At 49.6% G+C, this 17,002-nt stretch overlaps 3 protein-coding genes across 8 annotated transcripts; 1 reads left to right on the top strand and 2 right to left on the bottom strand.

Annotated features, from left to right (window-relative positions):
• Window positions 1-23: 23 nt before the first annotated feature.
• daglb (diacylglycerol lipase, beta) lies at window positions 24-8,755 on the bottom strand. The gene is made up of 16 exons (XM_060036154.1): window positions 8,238-8,755; window positions 7,629-7,743; window positions 7,346-7,497; window positions 7,034-7,208; window positions 6,345-6,612; window positions 5,790-5,912; window positions 5,361-5,488; window positions 4,964-5,090; window positions 4,558-4,641; window positions 4,245-4,322; window positions 3,640-3,720; window positions 2,978-3,105; window positions 2,591-2,659; window positions 2,318-2,390; window positions 1,679-1,935; window positions 24-1,311 (listed from the first exon to the last, which is right to left on the bottom strand). The coding sequence occupies exons 2-16, from the start codon at window positions 7,721-7,723 to the stop codon at window positions 1,110-1,112; spliced, it is 2,040 nt and encodes a 679-aa protein (XP_059892137.1). The 5' UTR covers window positions 7,724-7,743; window positions 8,238-8,755; the 3' UTR covers window positions 24-1,109.
• A 77-nt stretch (window positions 8,756-8,832) lies between these two features.
• si:ch211-250n8.1 (uncharacterized) lies at window positions 8,833-14,949 on the top strand. Of its 5 annotated transcripts, none has more exons than XM_060036161.1 (16): window positions 8,833-9,206; window positions 9,363-9,470; window positions 9,731-9,806; window positions 10,379-10,535; window positions 10,824-10,869; window positions 11,029-11,087; window positions 11,284-11,361; window positions 11,442-11,494; window positions 11,699-11,864; window positions 12,526-12,746; window positions 13,066-13,111; window positions 13,296-13,361; window positions 13,498-13,557; window positions 13,821-13,906; window positions 14,169-14,263; window positions 14,348-14,949. In XM_060036161.1, exons 1-16 carry the CDS (start codon window positions 9,170-9,172, stop codon window positions 14,380-14,382), a joined length of 1,389 nt encoding a protein of 462 aa, XP_059892144.1. In that variant the 5' UTR covers window positions 8,833-9,169; the 3' UTR covers window positions 14,383-14,949. The 5 variants fall into 5 exon arrangements, 4 of the variants coding, with proteins under 4 accessions (XP_059892144.1, XP_059892147.1, XP_059892146.1 ...); XM_060036164.1 differs by having other exon boundaries at window positions 8,835-9,206; window positions 11,284-11,319; XM_060036163.1 differs by having other exon boundaries at window positions 8,836-9,206; window positions 11,732-11,864.
• Window positions 14,517-16,873, bottom strand: LOC132446073 (histone H3.3A). Of its 2 annotated transcripts, none has more exons than XM_060036171.1 (4): window positions 16,746-16,873; window positions 15,840-15,978; window positions 15,564-15,717; window positions 14,517-15,177 (listed from the first exon to the last, which is right to left on the bottom strand). In XM_060036171.1, exons 2-4 carry the CDS (start codon window positions 15,965-15,967, stop codon window positions 15,049-15,051), a joined length of 411 nt encoding a protein of 136 aa, XP_059892154.1. In that variant the 5' UTR covers window positions 15,968-15,978; window positions 16,746-16,873; the 3' UTR covers window positions 14,517-15,048. The 2 variants fall into 2 exon arrangements, with proteins under 2 accessions (XP_059892154.1, XP_059892155.1); XM_060036172.1 differs by having other exon boundaries at window positions 15,840-15,973; window positions 16,746-16,846.
• Window positions 16,874-17,002: the final 129 nt, after the last annotated feature.

Raw genomic sequence — 17,002 nt, forward strand, 5'->3', positions numbered from 1 at the left:
AAAAACAAACATCGAGGCTGAAATATGTGTGATGTTTATTTATTTGCACATTTTCTCAGATCTGAAAACTTGTGCATACATCTCAGGAGTCCGAGTTTCTAACAACTGATAAAATGTCCACAGCCTTCCACAAGTACAGGATATCATATTACTATTTTACATCCATTGTTCTAAGCAAAAAAAGTGGGCTGCAATGCATGCTCCGTTGTAAACCTACACCGAAATGTAAACCCGTCACGTTTATAGAATTTGGATCAATCACTCAGTTATTTTTTCTCTGCGATGCATTAGGCACTAAAACACCCTGATGTTTATTTTAAGACATTCAAACACGAGACAAAACCACAGGAAACGAGGAACACAAGTCCATGCGTTGGCGAGCTAATATCCTCCCCCTCATCTTGCAGGCATCTGCGTGGGTGTGGAGGTCCTGCAGGGCAGCTGAGCTGTGGTCGCAGCATGTGGTGGATGTGCCTGCGAGGTGCACGAGTCTCTACCAACACTACAGCACTCACACACAAACATTAAATTAAAGTGATAACACTTAAAAGTGCAGTTAAACTGCATGGCTAAGCGAAGACTGCTGTACACAGTGCACAATCAATGCCCACGCCATGTGGCAAGGTATTCTTATTTTTTTCACCTGCTTAGAATTGGCTGTTGAATCATGAATACATTAAATTTAAAAAGGAAAAAACTAAAAAGTGCGAGTCAAACTCAGAGTTCAGGGAGTTAAAAATGAGTGCTCCGTCAGACCGGTCCTCGTGGGGGAAAATCAGGTTTGCCCAGAAGTTTGGGTGACAGGTTCAGACTCATTCCTGCCGTACATCCATGCAACCGCTCCCTGACGTCCCTGGAACACGGAGCGCAGAGTTCAAATCCCTCTGGCTCTGGGGAAGGAAAGCCTGGGGCCGGATCCGTAAGGAACAGGAAGGGCCCCGACGCTGGGGCCTGTGCAATGGGCGGGGCCCGGGGCGGGCGGGGGCGGGGCCAGGGTGGGGCGGGGCCAGGGTGGAGTTGGAGACCCAGGAAGAGTTTTTCTGACCCCGAATACAACCGGACAAAACCAGGGGTCTCGATCGAGACGGCGTCGGGCCACGGGGTGGCTTTCAGATGACGGTGTGGTGGTTGTTGCCGAGTGACGAGGAGGACGGGCAGAGGTTGAAGGGCCGGTCGGCGGTGAGGCTGCGCAGCGCACGGAGCACGGCGTCCGGCATGTGGTCGGCCATCATCCGGGGGCTGATGAGGACGCTGCGGAACGCCGCCTCGCTGGACCACTCGGCACGGTACCGGACCTGGGCGAAACAGGACCTGGGGGGGAGGTGGAGAAGAGGGGAGGGGGGGGGGGGAGGAGAGGAGGAGAGGGGAGGAGGAGGAGGAGAGGAGAGGGGGGGAGAGGGGGAGGGAGGAGAGGAGGAGATGGGGGGGAGGGGTGGAGAGGAGGAGAGAGGAGAAGGAGGAGAGAGGGGGAGGAGCAGAGAGGGGAGAGGGGAGGGAGGGAAGAAGAAGAAGAAGGAGAAGGAAGGAGGAGAAGGAATGAGGGAAATGGAGGGAGCAGGAGAGAGAAGGAGGGAGCAGGAGGGAGCAGGAGGGAGAAGGAGCGTGGTTAATGTTTTACTATCTTCTCGTGGGCTCCCTGTGGGTGTCAGACTCTACTCCAGCCCCAGGCTCTAGCCACCTGCGGGAGGGCCCGTCCTCCGTCAGGTACAGCACGCGGCCGGGCAGGAAGAGGGGCAGGTGGGTGGCGGCGTGGGCGGGGGAGTCATCGGAGGCCAGGCTCTGATAGGACGAGGAGTGGCGCACCAGCAGAGACTCCTCCCCCAGGAGCGGCTGGCTCAGCTCCTCCTCCAGCCGCTGGTGCTCCAGCTCCGTGGGCGAGTCGTCGGGCTCCCCCCCGAACACCTCGTACCAGCAGCCCTGCAGCAGGATACGGTACTGGGGGGGGGGGGGGGGGGGGGCACACGCACACACACCACACACACACACACACACACACACACACACACACACACACACACACACACAGAGGGAGAGAGAGTCAGCTGACAGGACTAAAGTACAGCGAATGGTTTTGTTCTATTGGGATTAAATAACTTATTATTATTCAATTCCAGTTTTGATTTGGATAATAATCACCTGTTGATGAACTTCAACTAGCTCTATTTGCATTTCAATTCCACACATGTTTTACATTTCTAAATCAGTTTTGTTGAACTTTGGTATAAATATGCTGTTAGAGAAAACAAACTAAAAAACTAAATGAATTCTAATCCTTCATAGTGGATGTGTGTGCTATGGGGTTTGGAGGAGTCTTCACCTTTGGTTTGTTGCAGTTTGACACCATTTTGAGGATTCTCCTCTTCAAGTCTTCCATGTTAGGAATGCTGAGTCTGTTTCCAACACATGGAGCAAGACAAAGCATGAAAAGGATGGACTATAACACACACACACACACACACACACACACACACACACACACACACACACACACACACACACACACACACACACACACACACACACACACACACACACACACACACACACACACACAGTGGGGGGTATGCCCAGATTATGCTCTCATGCTCACCTGGGCACTAGGTCCTTCCCCAGCACAACAGAAACCACAAAGTCCTTTGAATAATCGGCCAGGGCTTTACTGCAGGAGGAAACGAAAAGAGGCATTAGAGACAGTTACCTCTGATGTCTAACATTACAGTATTATTACTTTACCTCGCCACGCTGAGCCTTCTGCAAGGCTCACAAACCAACAGGTTTAGTGTTCCGGAGACACGACTGTTTCTACATGAAGGTAAAGGTCTAAAGGTTTCTACATTTCATAAGCATAAGGCCCAATCCCATTTCTACCCCTTACCCCTTCAAAACAAGGGGGAGGGGTAAGGGGAAGGGGTAAGGGGTAGAAATGGGATTGGGCCTAAGTCAGCCAGTCATCCAGTCAGCCGAGTGGAAAGTTCACCTCAGCAGTCCCCCTGGTGGCGAGAAGGCGTAGCACTGCAGGTTGGGGAAGGAGTGACGCAAGAGGACGGCCAGCAGAGAGGCGGTGCCCCCTCCCAGGCTGTGGCCGGTAATGACCAGCTTGTACTCCTGGAGACGCAGAGAAACAACACCAAACACACGCTGTCATCCCCGGGGCCCACATGAGTCATCGGACGTTATAGCGGCCTACATGGAAAAAGAAAGTTGAAAATCGAACTGCAACTTTTTTTTCGCGTTTAGCAGATGCTTCTATCCAAAGAGACTTAAAACAAGTCAGTTTGTCAGAAGAAAGAGAACCAACGACATATCGCTGTCGGTACAGTAAGGATGTTCATAGAACCAAGTGCCAAGCACTAACAATGGCTAGGTTAACCCATTCCCCTTATACAATAAAGATAGGGTAAGGGTTAGGATAAGATGCTACACAATGCTGAGTACTATTTTTAAGTGCAAGGACGTACAACATACGATAGGTGCGCACTTTAATTAACAACTAACCAAATTGCTCCATGAGGAATAACTAAGTGTAAAGGGTTATTTAGTACGAGGCGACTCAGTGAAGCAGTGGAGTAAAGAACAGAGGCCGGTTGATCTACGGTTCATTCAGCGTTCATCAACAGGTCCTCTGTGGTGGGTCGTTACCGGGGCGATGGCGAAGGCCTGGTTGAGGATGCCGTCGTTGACCAGCTTCCTGTAGATGTAGCGGGCGGCCTGGGACATGCCCTGCATGGAGCGGACAAACATAGCATTAGTATCTGAGTCTCACTCCATGTCTCTCCATCTCCCGCTCTCGGTCCATCGCACGCACTTCATGGATCCATCTCGCCGTCAGTTCCACTCTCCATACGTCTCTCACGACAGCCGTCTCGCTATCGGTCTCTCATCCTTCATCCGTCTATCCATCTCCATCTCTCCATACGTCTCCCTCTCCATACGTCTCTCTCTCTCCATACGTCTCTCTCCCCCTCTTTCCAATCCCATCTCAAGCCATCCATCTCACTCTCCATGCATCTCTGTATATGCCACACTCTCCATACGTTGCTCGAACAACTCCTATCTCAATCCCATCCCAATCCCATCTCAATCCATCCATCTCTCTCTCTCTCTCCCTTTATACATCTGTCTCCATCTAAATCCTTCTCACCCTCCCCGGTCCTCTCTGCCCATCCCCATCCCTCTATCGGTCTCACTATGACCAAGCCGCCTCTGCTTTGACCAGGAGGCCCGCGGCCCGGGCGTGGGCTCACCTTGTGGGCGTAGCAGGTCCCAGAGACCCCGTCCACTGGCAGGTTCTCACAGTCGGCCGACAGGTCTGTGAGGACGTCCTACAGAGAGGGGCACAGGACGTGAGCCGGTCGCTGAGTTAGAAGACAACTACTAGCGACAGTCGAGTACAAAATTAAATAAAACAACGGTATCCTATTGAATAGTGAGCTACAAGACTACAGCAAAATAGTATATTAAGAAAGTGGAAGCATATAGAAATGAGCAACGCCTTTTCTGTGAGTGTTGTCTATGTTGTGGTGGTGTGGTGGCAGGGGTCGATGAGGTGGGACTCACCTTTAGTGACAGCGTTCCACGGACAGCCACCAGTATAGCTTCCCTCTTATGATCCAGGGCCACAAAGAATGGGATCTCGTAGATCTGCAACACATCGCGTACATTGGTCACCGGTCATTCATTATGGTGTTTGACTTCTGTGACAATAGTTACAATCCCATAAATAAAAAACAAGTTCAGTTTATACAAGTTGAGATTCACAGTTCACAAAATTCACATAACTGAGATAACTTCTACTGAACATGGATTTACACTTGTGACCATGTCATTTGTCAAAAAGACTTTATATGCAATCTTATTTTCCTGAGTGTATTCCAAAGTGTATTCCCTTCACGTGATCCATTTGGAGTCTCTGTTGGGACAGCAGACCCAAGGAGGGCCGGCCCGTTCCCAGCCTCTCGCCCACCTGGTTGTGGAAGCTGACGTAGATGAAGTCCCTGTAGCCCAGGCCAGTGCTGAGCAGCACGGAAGAGAAGTGACAGCCCAGGTGATCTCCACCCACGATGTCGTACTCCGCCGCCTGGCTCCTGCAGCTGAACGCACACCATGCCAACACACACACACACACACACACACACACACACACACACACACACACACACACACACACACACACACACACACACACACACGCGCTGTTAAAAAGCCACGTCAAAAGTACACCCATTCATCTTCTGTTTTCTGTTGATGTTTGTTTTTCGATTATTAATACACTGAATCTGTGGAACTGTGAACAATCGTTGCATTTTTGCGTCCGTTTCCCTGACACGCATCTCAATGAACGCTATTGACCACCGGTTTACCAGTCTCCGCTGAGCTTGCAGGGGCCTGTGAGGGGGTTGGAGTAGATGTACATGGGCCAGCCGTATGCCGCGGCAGCGAACTGCATGCAGTGGGCGGCCTGTCCCAGCTCCACCTCCAGTTCGGCCTCCTGCAGGCACAGGGACGCAGGACACGTGGTCAAACATCATGAGCTGAATCCCACCGGTGATACGGCGCTGATACATTGCCGTACCAAGGATAATTATGTTAAATAAATACATAAATATGAGGTTGCAAAATATTTCGGTGGATGCACTCCGTGTGGACTCAAGTTGTTCTAACTTGTAAACGGATGAGCTTAAAACAAACATAACAAGTCTGACGTTGTTACTACTGTTAATAAACCCCAGATACCAAAACCACAGTGACCAGTACCAGTCACATGATGGGGCTGGCAGTCACACTCTTACAATGGGGGAGGAGGGGCTATGGGCCAGAATGTCGTCCGGATCTCGGTGGTGCGCCATCTTGTCTTGTTCCTGGTGAAGTAGAGCCAGTCCAGCCGCAATGTCACTGGGCACCAGGTCTGTATCCTGTTATCACACAACACACACAAGCAGAGAATGGAAGCATATGAAATGTTATGTAATCAACAGTTAAATAAATAAAAGGAGACAGACAGACAGACAGAGACAGAGAGACAGTGACAGAGACAGACAGAGAGACAGAGAGACACACAGAGACAGAGACAGAGAGACAGACAGAGAGACAGACAGAGACAGAGACAGACAGACAGACAGACAGACAGAGACAGAGAGACAGTGACAGAGACAGAGAGACAGACAGAGACAGAGACAGACAGAGAGACACACGGAGACAGAGACAGAGACAGAGACAGAGAGACAGACAAAGAGAGAGAGAGACAGACAGAGACAGACAGACAGAGAGACAGAGAGAAGGGGACAGAGGGAGAGAGAGACAGTGAGAGAGTGAACCAGAGTCCCACAGAGAGATGTTTTCCTCACAGAGAAGAAGCCGCTGACGAGCTGAGCGATGCTGGAGAAGGCCGCCCGGTGGCTCTCGTCCTGCGGCAGGCAGCAGCACAGCAGGCGCAGCCGGCTCTCCCACACCTGGGTGGCCACCGAGCGCGCCGTGGACAGGAACTGGCTGCCCTCGCTGCTCTCCAGGTCCCGCACGCCCAGCTGCTCCGGGGCGGGCGGCCGCGGCCGGGAGTCGCCCAGCGGGTCGAAGACAAACACCACGCCCAGCCCCGTGGAGAGCAGCAGGATCCAGCTGCAGGAAGCACCACAGTCAGGGTACGAGTGTCGCATTTAAATCTGCCCCCCATCAGACTGCAGTACCGCTAAAAGACTCAAAGGTTTCATCACGGCAATGTTGTTGTTATTATTAAAACACTATCTGTATTAATAATGCAGATCTGTGAACAATCATTGTATTTTTGCATCAGTTTTTCAAGAAACGGATCAAAATGAATATTAATAACCACCGGTTTGCCAGTCTCATCTCAGCTTGTATCAGCCTGTGAGCGGGTTGGAGTAGACGTACATGGGCCAGCCGTGTCTAATCACAAGACCCTTTACTTCTGAGGTCAGCTTGTGTGTTGTGCGTCAGGCTATGAGAGGATAAATATTTGTTGCTATCTAGAAAAATTATTGGGGAAATAGATTCCGCTGTCGAGTTCGGATGAGCCTACCTCGCTACGACCGCAGCGATGACGGCCCCCACTGTGGCGGGGTCGCAGCCTTGGCTGTCAGCCGACGCCCAGATAGCCCCGAGACACGCCCACACGATCTCCGGGAGATAGAGCAGCGCTCGCAGGTACACCAGCACCGGGATGGACCGCCTGGGGCCCGGGTTGGTAATGGTACCTGGGGAAACCAAAAGCCTTTCTCTATAAAACGCTGTAGACTTTGGATCCGACAGCAACGGGTCAATAAGGGAAGGTCTTTAGGAACTTGGAAACAAATTGTGCCGTTATGCATCCTGACAGCCACGGGTTTCTCACCTTGAGCACTGACGTAGATGATGGCACACAGCGACAGGATGACCAGAGCGAGTAGGACCAGCAGCACCACCAGGTAGCCGTGAAGCACCCCCCCGCCGGGGCAGTCGAAGCTGCCTTTGTGCAGGCTGTACAGGATGAGGGTTCCGATCCACCTGAGGGACGACAGTGAACGAGTGCGTTTGAGTTTGAAAGGTTGGGACGTGTGAACGTCCATAATGATTGTCCGTCCATTTGTAAAGGACATGCATAAACCATCAGACGAGGATTTGTTTTTACAACGAACCAGATCACTCGGAGGAACAGCTCGAAGGCCCCGGGCAGGACGAGGTCGTCGCTGGCGATCCCCCACCGGCGACCGAAGGCCACCATGCCCGGCATGATGAGACTGAGGTACTTCGCTGTTTAGAGAAACAGATGTGGCCGACAGTCAGCAAGACGGTCCATCATCTACTCAACTCCATTCTACTCACCATAAAGGTCAAATATCTACTGTATGTCCAACATGGACTCTAGTCTATTGTACTCCCCATGAAGGTCTTACATCTACTCGCAATGCAGGTCTAATAACTACTGTATGTCCAACATGGACTCTACTCTAATCACCATGTCGGTCTTACATGGACTCTACTCACCATGCAGGTGTAACAACTAGTCTTACTTACGTGCAGGTTTTAAAACACTGTGGCGAAAGGGGTTGAGCTGATGTCTTTCACCCACTAAAGGTTATATGCCTGAGGTACGTCATCACCAGAACCACATTATCAGATCGATATCCTGATCGATATCGAGCATCCACGTACCTGGGCGTTCCTGTTAGCCAGTTAGCTAGCATCGGTTCTTTTAATAATCTCATCAATGTATTATATAAAGACAAACCAATCCAGACCCTGACCTGTTTGTGCCGGGTGCGGTTACATCGTCCTCGGGGTTGTGTAACCTAGAGCTGAACCGGGGCCATGGTAATCTGTCCTGTTAGCAGCCTTGCGTGACTGTCTTGTTGTCCTGTGGACCGGATGCTCGCTTGTTGTGGTTTGTTTTGCTGAGCCGAGCTGCGTTCCGCTCGGCTCAGCGGTCCGCAGACATCACGGATCTCTGTGAATAGTTCCGCTTAAAGGGAAAAAACATGTTTCATGGAAAACCTTTCAGTAACTAAAATAAACATGTTAATTCAAAACAGCGGCGTCCCCTTTGATATATGATGCATAACAGCACAAAAAAACGCTGAATATCTTGAATACGAATCTAAAGATTGGACAGCATTTGGTTCAGGAGTAAATACAAATATGGATATTTTGTGTTGTACAAACTATCTGTACTAAATATTTAAAAAATCTTCGATTCGTATGGAAAGGAGGCATGCAACTCATTAGATGGGCGTTCCTCTTACAACTGTCACTTGGGTGATTCATTGGTGTCTCCTCTTGGGTGTAATTACACACAGCGCCACGGCATGTCACTGTCCCCACCCTTACACATTTTATTACTGTTCCAGGGTAAACAATACCTTTCATTCTACACTCCCATCGGTTCTGCAGGAGCGTCAGTAAAGCCGGAGCGTATTTTGGACAACAAACATCATCCGATAAACATCATGTACATATATGGTGAAATTGACCTTGATCGCCGTGGTTAACGACCTCTCCCCCGTCTGTAGTGTATACCGTGTGCTGGAATTGTTGGAAGTGTTTCGGTATTTCTATCCTTGACACACGGAAGTGAGGATAGAGGAGAGTGACAGGGTGTCCACTGTCCACTTGTTAGGGTGAGGAGGAGCCGAGGAGGAGCGCATCTCCACCGCCTCCGACCTCAGACGCACACAGGAACATGGCTCCGAAAGACGCGCTTCTCGGTACTCTTAAAGGTACAATGAAATAAATACACATTCCTAATTGTGGTTATTAAACGTCCAGTGTGTATAAACTCATCCAAGGCAATATCGAGACATGTTCTTCTTTGATCAGTCTAAGCCTTAGCTGCGCTCAAGGGTGAATCTAACCACGGTCTTATTTTCTTCTAGTGTGCATCATGAATCTCCAGTCAGACGGGAACGTAGTGACGGACAGCAGTGCGCATCTGCCCTCCTGCTGCGAGCTGCTGGAGTTCATCTTGAGGAAAGGACTACAGCGTTAGTACTCCATCATACTGAGTCCTCACATATTCACCAAGTATCGCCTGTATTATCGCAATTGATCGTATTTTTATTCACTTGTTCTTCATATCATGACTCCTGGTTGCCATAGATGATGATTGTTATATTTTTATCGTTCATTAATACTTGTAATAGTAGTATATTACATGGTTATTGGCATTCTTATTGCCCGCTTTTGATATGGGTGTGGTGTCAGGTAAGTGTCATTATTAATTCCTCTATTTGTTTTGATTTAGAGCCAGTTCTCAGCCTGGTACACAGGGATTACTGGCACTGTTTCGAGCTCCTCCCCCAGTACGACAGCTGTGGCAGGTACGAGTCCTCTGGCGTCCCTTCACCCCTCCCACTCAAACCGAACAGAGGCACAGCTGCATTCAGGAAACCACTTAAATACATGACATAACTGCTACAGCTGTCACATCGGCAGTGTACTCTATGAGGTCAGGCTTCTCTGACCCAGAAAAATGCGTCATGCTTTCTACAAAATCACATTATTGAGGGGGACATTGATAAAAGAAAGTAATTTTCCATTATAAGAACAATATGAATGCAACAAGATCATCGTAACACCAATCATCATCACATGATAACAACATCATGAGCCTCAAAAGCATAATTGCCTGCGTCCTATTTTGGCCAAATTGTGATATCTAACTCCACTCTAACACTGCTGATTCACTGTGCCTCATTGGCTATATCCTGGGCCAATCAGATTGTCTTTCACACTCCATAATCACCATCTGACGACTGCAACATTTTTTTTTATGCTAAATACCAGATGAACCTTAATTATGCTACGAGGAGGCTAACGACACGTTTACCCTGACCCTAGTGGTCCACTGTCGTCCTAACTCCTTATGCCCACGTGTTCCCCTGCCTCCCAGCTTCTCGGCCCTGGCGCTGGCGCTGGACCAGAGCCGAGGGTGTAAGAAGCTGCTGGGCCCCCAGGGGAGAGGGCGCTACCTGCTGCGGCTGGCCCTGAGCCGCCGGGGCCTGGGGCGCTTCGTCACACACCTGCTGCACACGCCCCGGGTCCTGGAGGTTGGCCTCCTCTGCTTGTCCTCTGTTTCAGCAGCTAAGGGGGTTGGCTCGGGGGGGGTGGGGGGGGACAGAACTCCAAGAACCTCCGTTCCTGTGGACACACTGAAATGGTGTCTTGGGTCTTTGGATGAAAATGTTGAACCGTCTTCTATGGGATACGGCTTAATATTGTGTGTTGTGTGGTTATGTTATCCGGTTTGAATTCAGCATTAGCCATACAGATCTGCCTGTGTGTGTTGGGCGGTACTTATAACATGGTTAAAAGTATTATTTTGGTTATCTTCACAGTGGTACAGCTCATCTTGTTCAATCCTAAGGAATGAGGAATCTGTGGGTGAGTAGTTCTTTCATTTCTCATCTTCTTATTCAAATTTAGGAACCCTGCAAACTGCACAGTGAGTAAACTATGATCAATGACTAGCTAACCACTGGTTTACTGACTGGTTAGGATTCGTCAGTCCTTGATGTCTGAATCCCTCTTCCCCCTTCTCAGAACCCTTCATGTCATTGCTCCTCGTCCTCTCTCAGATGGACTTCCAACTGGAAATAGAAGTAAGGACATGTCAACATCTGTGTTTGTGTGTGTATGTGTGTGTGTGTGTGTGTGTGTGTGTGTGTGTGTGTGTGTGTGTGTGTGTGTGTGTGTGTGTGTGTGTGTGTGTGTGTGTGTGTGTGTGTGTGTGTGTGTGTGTGTGTGTCATAGAGTTGAAGGCACATCATTCATTATTCACCTTTTCCTTCTTGACAGAATTGCAGTTTTCTAGACGAGAGCTGGCTCTTACCTGTAAGAAAACAATACCATGATGGATTTTACTGCCGAGTCACTGTCAGTGTGTCTTATGGGGAAATATTCACTCTGAATGTGGTGCTGCAGGGAAGTGTGACTAGAGATTGTGTCGTCCACAGGTGTGTGAGATATACGAGACAGTGCCGTGTCGGGAACTGGGAATGGTGCTGAGGTTAGTTTTCCCCTGTAAAGGTGTGGATACTAATCACTTCTAAAAGAGTGATCAATAGGTAACGTAGCCGTCCATTTTGTGACTTTAAATTATTAAATTGACCTACTTAGTGTTTAGCGTGAGGTTGCCTTTCTTCAAGGGAAGTAACAAAAGATTTACGCACATGCTCAAACAATCGATTTGTAACAGTACATTAATGTGCAGGTATTCCTCTGTTTTCCTGGCCCCCTCCCTCAGGTATCTGAGAGGACGTGTGTTTGTGTTGGAGCTGTTACCGGGGAGCCAAGCTCAGGTAGACCGCGCCCTCTGCCCCGGGGACATCATCGATGAGATCAACGGAGTCTCCCTGCGCAACTCCAAGAACGGACAAGTACGTCGGAGCCCCATTTCAGTTATACAGAACCCAGTGACATTTAAAGTTATAGAGTCGTGTAAAAACATTGCCGCAATTAGTTTGTACACTGCCAGGGCCCAATGTTCAGCTGAGTGTGTGAAATGTTAAGTCAGTCATTCCTGGAAGGCCACGCCATTGATAGACAGATAACCACAGTCTTGTGATGTTTGCCTTGTTTCTCTGAGACCCAGCTGCAGCAGTTAGCCCCCAGGCTCAAGCCCTCCCTGCTGTTTACCTCCGTTCTACATTCTACTGTGTCTGCCCGCTCTTCCAGGCCGGCGTGGTCCTGTCTAATGTGTTATCCTGGTGACCTAGTGTGGTCCTGTCTAATGTGTTCTCCAAGCGTGGTCCAGACCGTTTGGTCCTGTCTATTGTGTTCTCCTGGTGTTCCAGGCGGGCCTGGTCCTGTCTAATGTGTTCTCCTGGTGTTCCAGGTCGTTGGGTCCTGTCTAATGTGTTCTCCTGGTGTTCCAGGCGGGCCTGGTCCTGTCTAATGTGTTCTCCTGGTGTTCCAGGTCGTTGGGTCCTGTCTAATGTGTTCTCCTGGTGTTCCAGGCGGGCCTGGTCCTGTCTAATGTGTTCTCCTGGTGTTCCAGGCGGGTGTGGTCCTGTCTAACCTGTTCTCCTGGTGTTCCAGGCGGGCGTGGTCCTCTCCAGGCTGAAGGGCCTGCCGCTGTCCCTGCGCGTGCTGCGCTGGCGGGCCCGTGACGGCTCCTCGTACCGGCCCCTGATCAAGCTCCTGCGGGAGCTGCGGACGGAGAACCCCACCCTGGACCTGGGTCTGGCCCCGTCCGCACCCCCCCAGGCCGGCCCACACCGCCCCCCCGCCTCCTCCACGCTGTGCCTCAGAGACGGAAGGCGGGTTGGGGGGGGGGGGGGGGGGGTGCACGTGTGCTCCCAGAAGTAGCAGGGGGGGATGAGGGGCCGGATAATAGATTGGTGAGGGGGTTGGACGCCCGCCCTGAACGGGGATGAACCCCAATGTCTGCAGCGTACTTGAGAAACATTCACTGTAAATCTATTTGAGTTGTTTTAATCAAAGGGTTGGTTAAATGAGTCTTTAGCATTAAACAGCTCCTTAAATGGACACGGATTGTGCGATGTCGTCTACACTATACCACCAGTTGTTTCATTATTCAGTCTTGTATAGATGAGACTGACCCTCTCTCTCCTGCAGGATTGTGTATGTTCTGCAGTACTTGGGAAAGGCCAATATTGGAATGGTAGATATGTGTGTGCTATTATTCAGTGTCTGTGTCTTACGCATGCATTCAATGACTTTGTACTCGTTTTTTATGCATTTGTGCAAATTTTGCACAAACGAACAAATGGTTGCATGAACGAGTGAATGAGTGTGTGCCAGACAGAGATAATTCTATCCTTCCTCCTATCCTGTTTGTTTTCCAGTGCGGTGGCAAGGAGGTTCTGCAACAGGCCATCCCACAAGTGTTGCAGAGGAACCTGCCAAGCAAGGTGTCAGTCCCCCCTCCCTGCCCTCCTGTCCTACAAACACATAATGATGCATTATAACCACTGGTGTTTATCATGTAGAAGACCTGGTTTACTTTTTTTTACCATAAATGCTAAACTCATGTAATCTGGCTGACAGGAAGTGTACTTGGACTTGAAGGAAACACATTTGATTTGCACAGAAAAAAGCAGTAACACGGTAGGTAGCTCTGACCATTCAAATGTTAGGATTAGGATATATTATGGTGCGCATAGTTCGCGTATTTTACCAAAGACTTTTTTGGTGGGAGGCAGGTCTGATTTGATTTTCCATACAGCCGAAATACCATGTGCTGTACATAAATAAACAGTTGGTGTAACAATACAAGTCATATAGCACTGGTAGTTCAAATTGAATGCAATGCCCAATTAGATAATGACAAGAGCTTCTATTGATCTGGTTCTTGAATGTTCTTCCTTTAGGAACTTTTCCAGCATCACTATCCCGAGATCTCATGTGTTGGAAGGTTTGGCAAACCAGACTATACCATCTTTGCGTTCTGCGTGGCGTAAGTATGAGAATTCTCTTTCTAGTGAAACTAGAAAAACGCATTATTAAAGGGCTCTAAAGGTGGGCAGTTTAAGCATTTAAAATACTCTTAACACGTTAACCCAATTTAAGAAAAATTGCCTAACAGGATCCCTAATGAAAAGAAAAAAAACACTGATCCAAATGGATGTTTCTGCCCTTCTAGTGACATAATTCTCCATAGGCAACCCTGGCCTGCCATTGGCTCAGTAATCCAAGCTCATGATTGGTTGCTTTCACAGAGACTCCCCAGAAACACATCTAGCGCCTGGCTTCTGCTGTGTGGCGCTCAGGACAAATCTGCCAGCCGAGTGTGAAGAGCTTGTCTGCCGAATAGGTAACCAGACGCTGATGTAGGCACGCTATAACACCCATGGTACCATCAGCTGTCCAGTATTGACCCGTCACTCCTGTCCTACAGCTACAGGGTTCAAACACACAGAGTGGTTTGTATGACGGTCATGAACAGACTCCCTGAGCCACCTGGAGAACCCAAGTATGACGTCGTTGTTGATGTGTAGATTAAAAATGGTTTTGAATTAACAGTCTAGCACCCTCATTGATTGCTCACATTAAAAACACAAGACATGTTGTACTCGTAAAGAACTTTACTAGAAAGACATGTGACACCACTTCATAAATAGTATTAAATGTAGCTGCCAAGATTTTTATGTTGGAAAAATAACATGTAAAAAGCCGTCAAGAAAAATACAGGCGGGTTGTCTCCGCTGGGGAACGTGGTGTACAGTGAACTGTTACAATAACCGAACGCTACATCGAAACAGGCTGGTGGAGGAAGTAGACCGATAAGAGGGGGCCGCCCTTCATGGAAAAGAAGAAGTCATGTCCGCCGTCGGGAAAGGCCCCCGTCTGATGGCTCAACCAACAGCCAGCCGTGGGGGGCGAGGGGGTAAAGAATGTATGGTTATAATGCACCACCGAATCCCCAGAACAGGAGCAACTCCACCCCCACCAACACCACTTTGCTCCGAGTTCCGGTTTGTGGAACGACGGATGCATTTGTTGTCGTTCTAAAATAAAAAATAAATTCTGATGATAAATGTCCACAATAGGTTGGAAGTGGGATAAATAGGGTCGCTGGTCGGCCCGGGGGAATCTCCTCTAGGCACGCTCGCCTCTTATCCTGCGGGCCAGCTGGATGTCCTTGGGCATGATAGTGACCCGCTTGGCGTGGATGGCGCACAGGTTGGTGTCCTCAAACAGACCAACCAGGTAGGCTTCGCTGGCCTCCTGCAGGGAGAGAGAGAAGGAGGTTAATACTCGACTCATTTATCTGTCGACTACTGCATAGCCTTTTACTGATTGCTGCATCTCTTATACTTATTGTATGTTGTACGTCCTGGAACTTAAAAATAAAATCTTATCGTAACAGTCTTTGTTTGACTATAGGGAATGCTTTAACCTCATGTTCGACCGTGAATAAATACTTAAATAAAAGATTGGTTAGGTATTCGAAAACTATGCACTCATTTCTCAATTAACGCCCTTGCACCTTAAAGTATCATTCTTTTGTCAAATTCACTTACGTCAAGTTGTGTTGGCTAAACAATCTTGATGTATATTTAAAGAAAAATAGTATTTTTGTTAACAGTGAACGCAGCGGTTCTTTAGCTCACCTGAAGGGCGCCGATGGCGGCGCTCTGGAAACGCAGGTCGGTCTTGAAGTCCTGGGCGATCTCCCTGACCAGCCGCTGGAAGGGCAGCTTGCGGATCAGCAGCTCAGTGGACTTCTGGTAGCGACGGATCTCCCTGAGAGCCACGGTACCCGGCCTAACCAAAAACAGGAACAATTACTAAATATAGGTATCATAACAGTGCAACGCATGAAGACATTACAATTTACGCGTTTAAAGGGCAACAGCAATAACATGTGACCCGAATGACGTCATTACCTGTAACGGTGAGGCTTCTTGACGCCCCCGGTGGACGGCGCGCTCTTTCTCGCAGCCTTGGTGGCGAGCTGCTTCCTTGGCGCCTTTCCTCCGGTGGACTTACGGGCGGTCTGCTTGGTTCTGGCCATGGCGCACTAAACTAATAAAACCACAGAATCATTAATAATTATCCCCTCCCGGGACGATAGATGACGTCTACAGCCACCGATCACAACAAACATCGACCGAAACAAAACCATCACATAGGCGCCTGCGCGGGGAGACGCACGGTAAGACCGCTCAAACTGGCTAGTGTCTGAACGCTCCCCTCCCCCATCAGTGGGGGAGGCAGGGAGAGCCGCTGCACTCCACCCAACAGCCCTCCACCCTTCTAGTGTCACTGCTGGGTTTACGTCCAGCCTCCCCGTCGAGGATAGCACCTACAACAACGGGCCACCGGACGGTCGGTATGGGCCGACCCAGAGGGCGGTTGGACCCGGGGGACCCAGCGGGCGCTCGGTGGCGCCGACAGACCCAGCATGGCGCAAGGATCCAGCGGACCGGGCGGTCGGACCGAGCAGGCGGTCCACCGACATTAACGTCAGCGCCATGTTAGTTGTAAAGTATTTCAGGCAAGCAGGCCAGACCGACTGACTGTGGTAAAGACAACAGACGCGCTCCTTCACCAGACTGGGTGAGGGCCTGTAGGCCTAACACATGATCCACTGGTTTGACTATGTGTGTAGACCATAGACCCGCGGCGGTGGCCTGCTCGGACCCATTGTTCTATGATGAGCTAACGTTAGCCGTTAGCTCCACCAGCCCATGCCCCGCGGGTCCGGGTCCGGTTCCTGGGGGTCCGAAACACCGCCAGACTCCGTGTAAAACCACCATTCTACCATAAAAACACAAAATTAAATGGCTTACCGTGTGAGGATTTAACGATGAGGATTAGAAAAACGTCTGACCACTGCCTTCGCGTTGTGTGTGTGGAGCGAGAGTTGGTGAGGGCTATAAATACTACAGCGTGACGTCACATGTAGACGGGAACGCTATGATTGGTCCGTCTGGGTTTCAATTGTTACGATCCATGATCTAGGATGTGGGATTATTTGTATGTGTGATATATGTTTTTATATGTAAGGATACATATATATAGATATAGATATCTATATACAGAAACT

Source organism: Gadus macrocephalus, chromosome 18 (assembly GCF_031168955.1).
Source record: "Gadus macrocephalus chromosome 18, ASM3116895v1".
Lineage (NCBI taxonomy): Eukaryota > Metazoa > Chordata > Actinopteri > Gadiformes > Gadidae > Gadus > Gadus macrocephalus.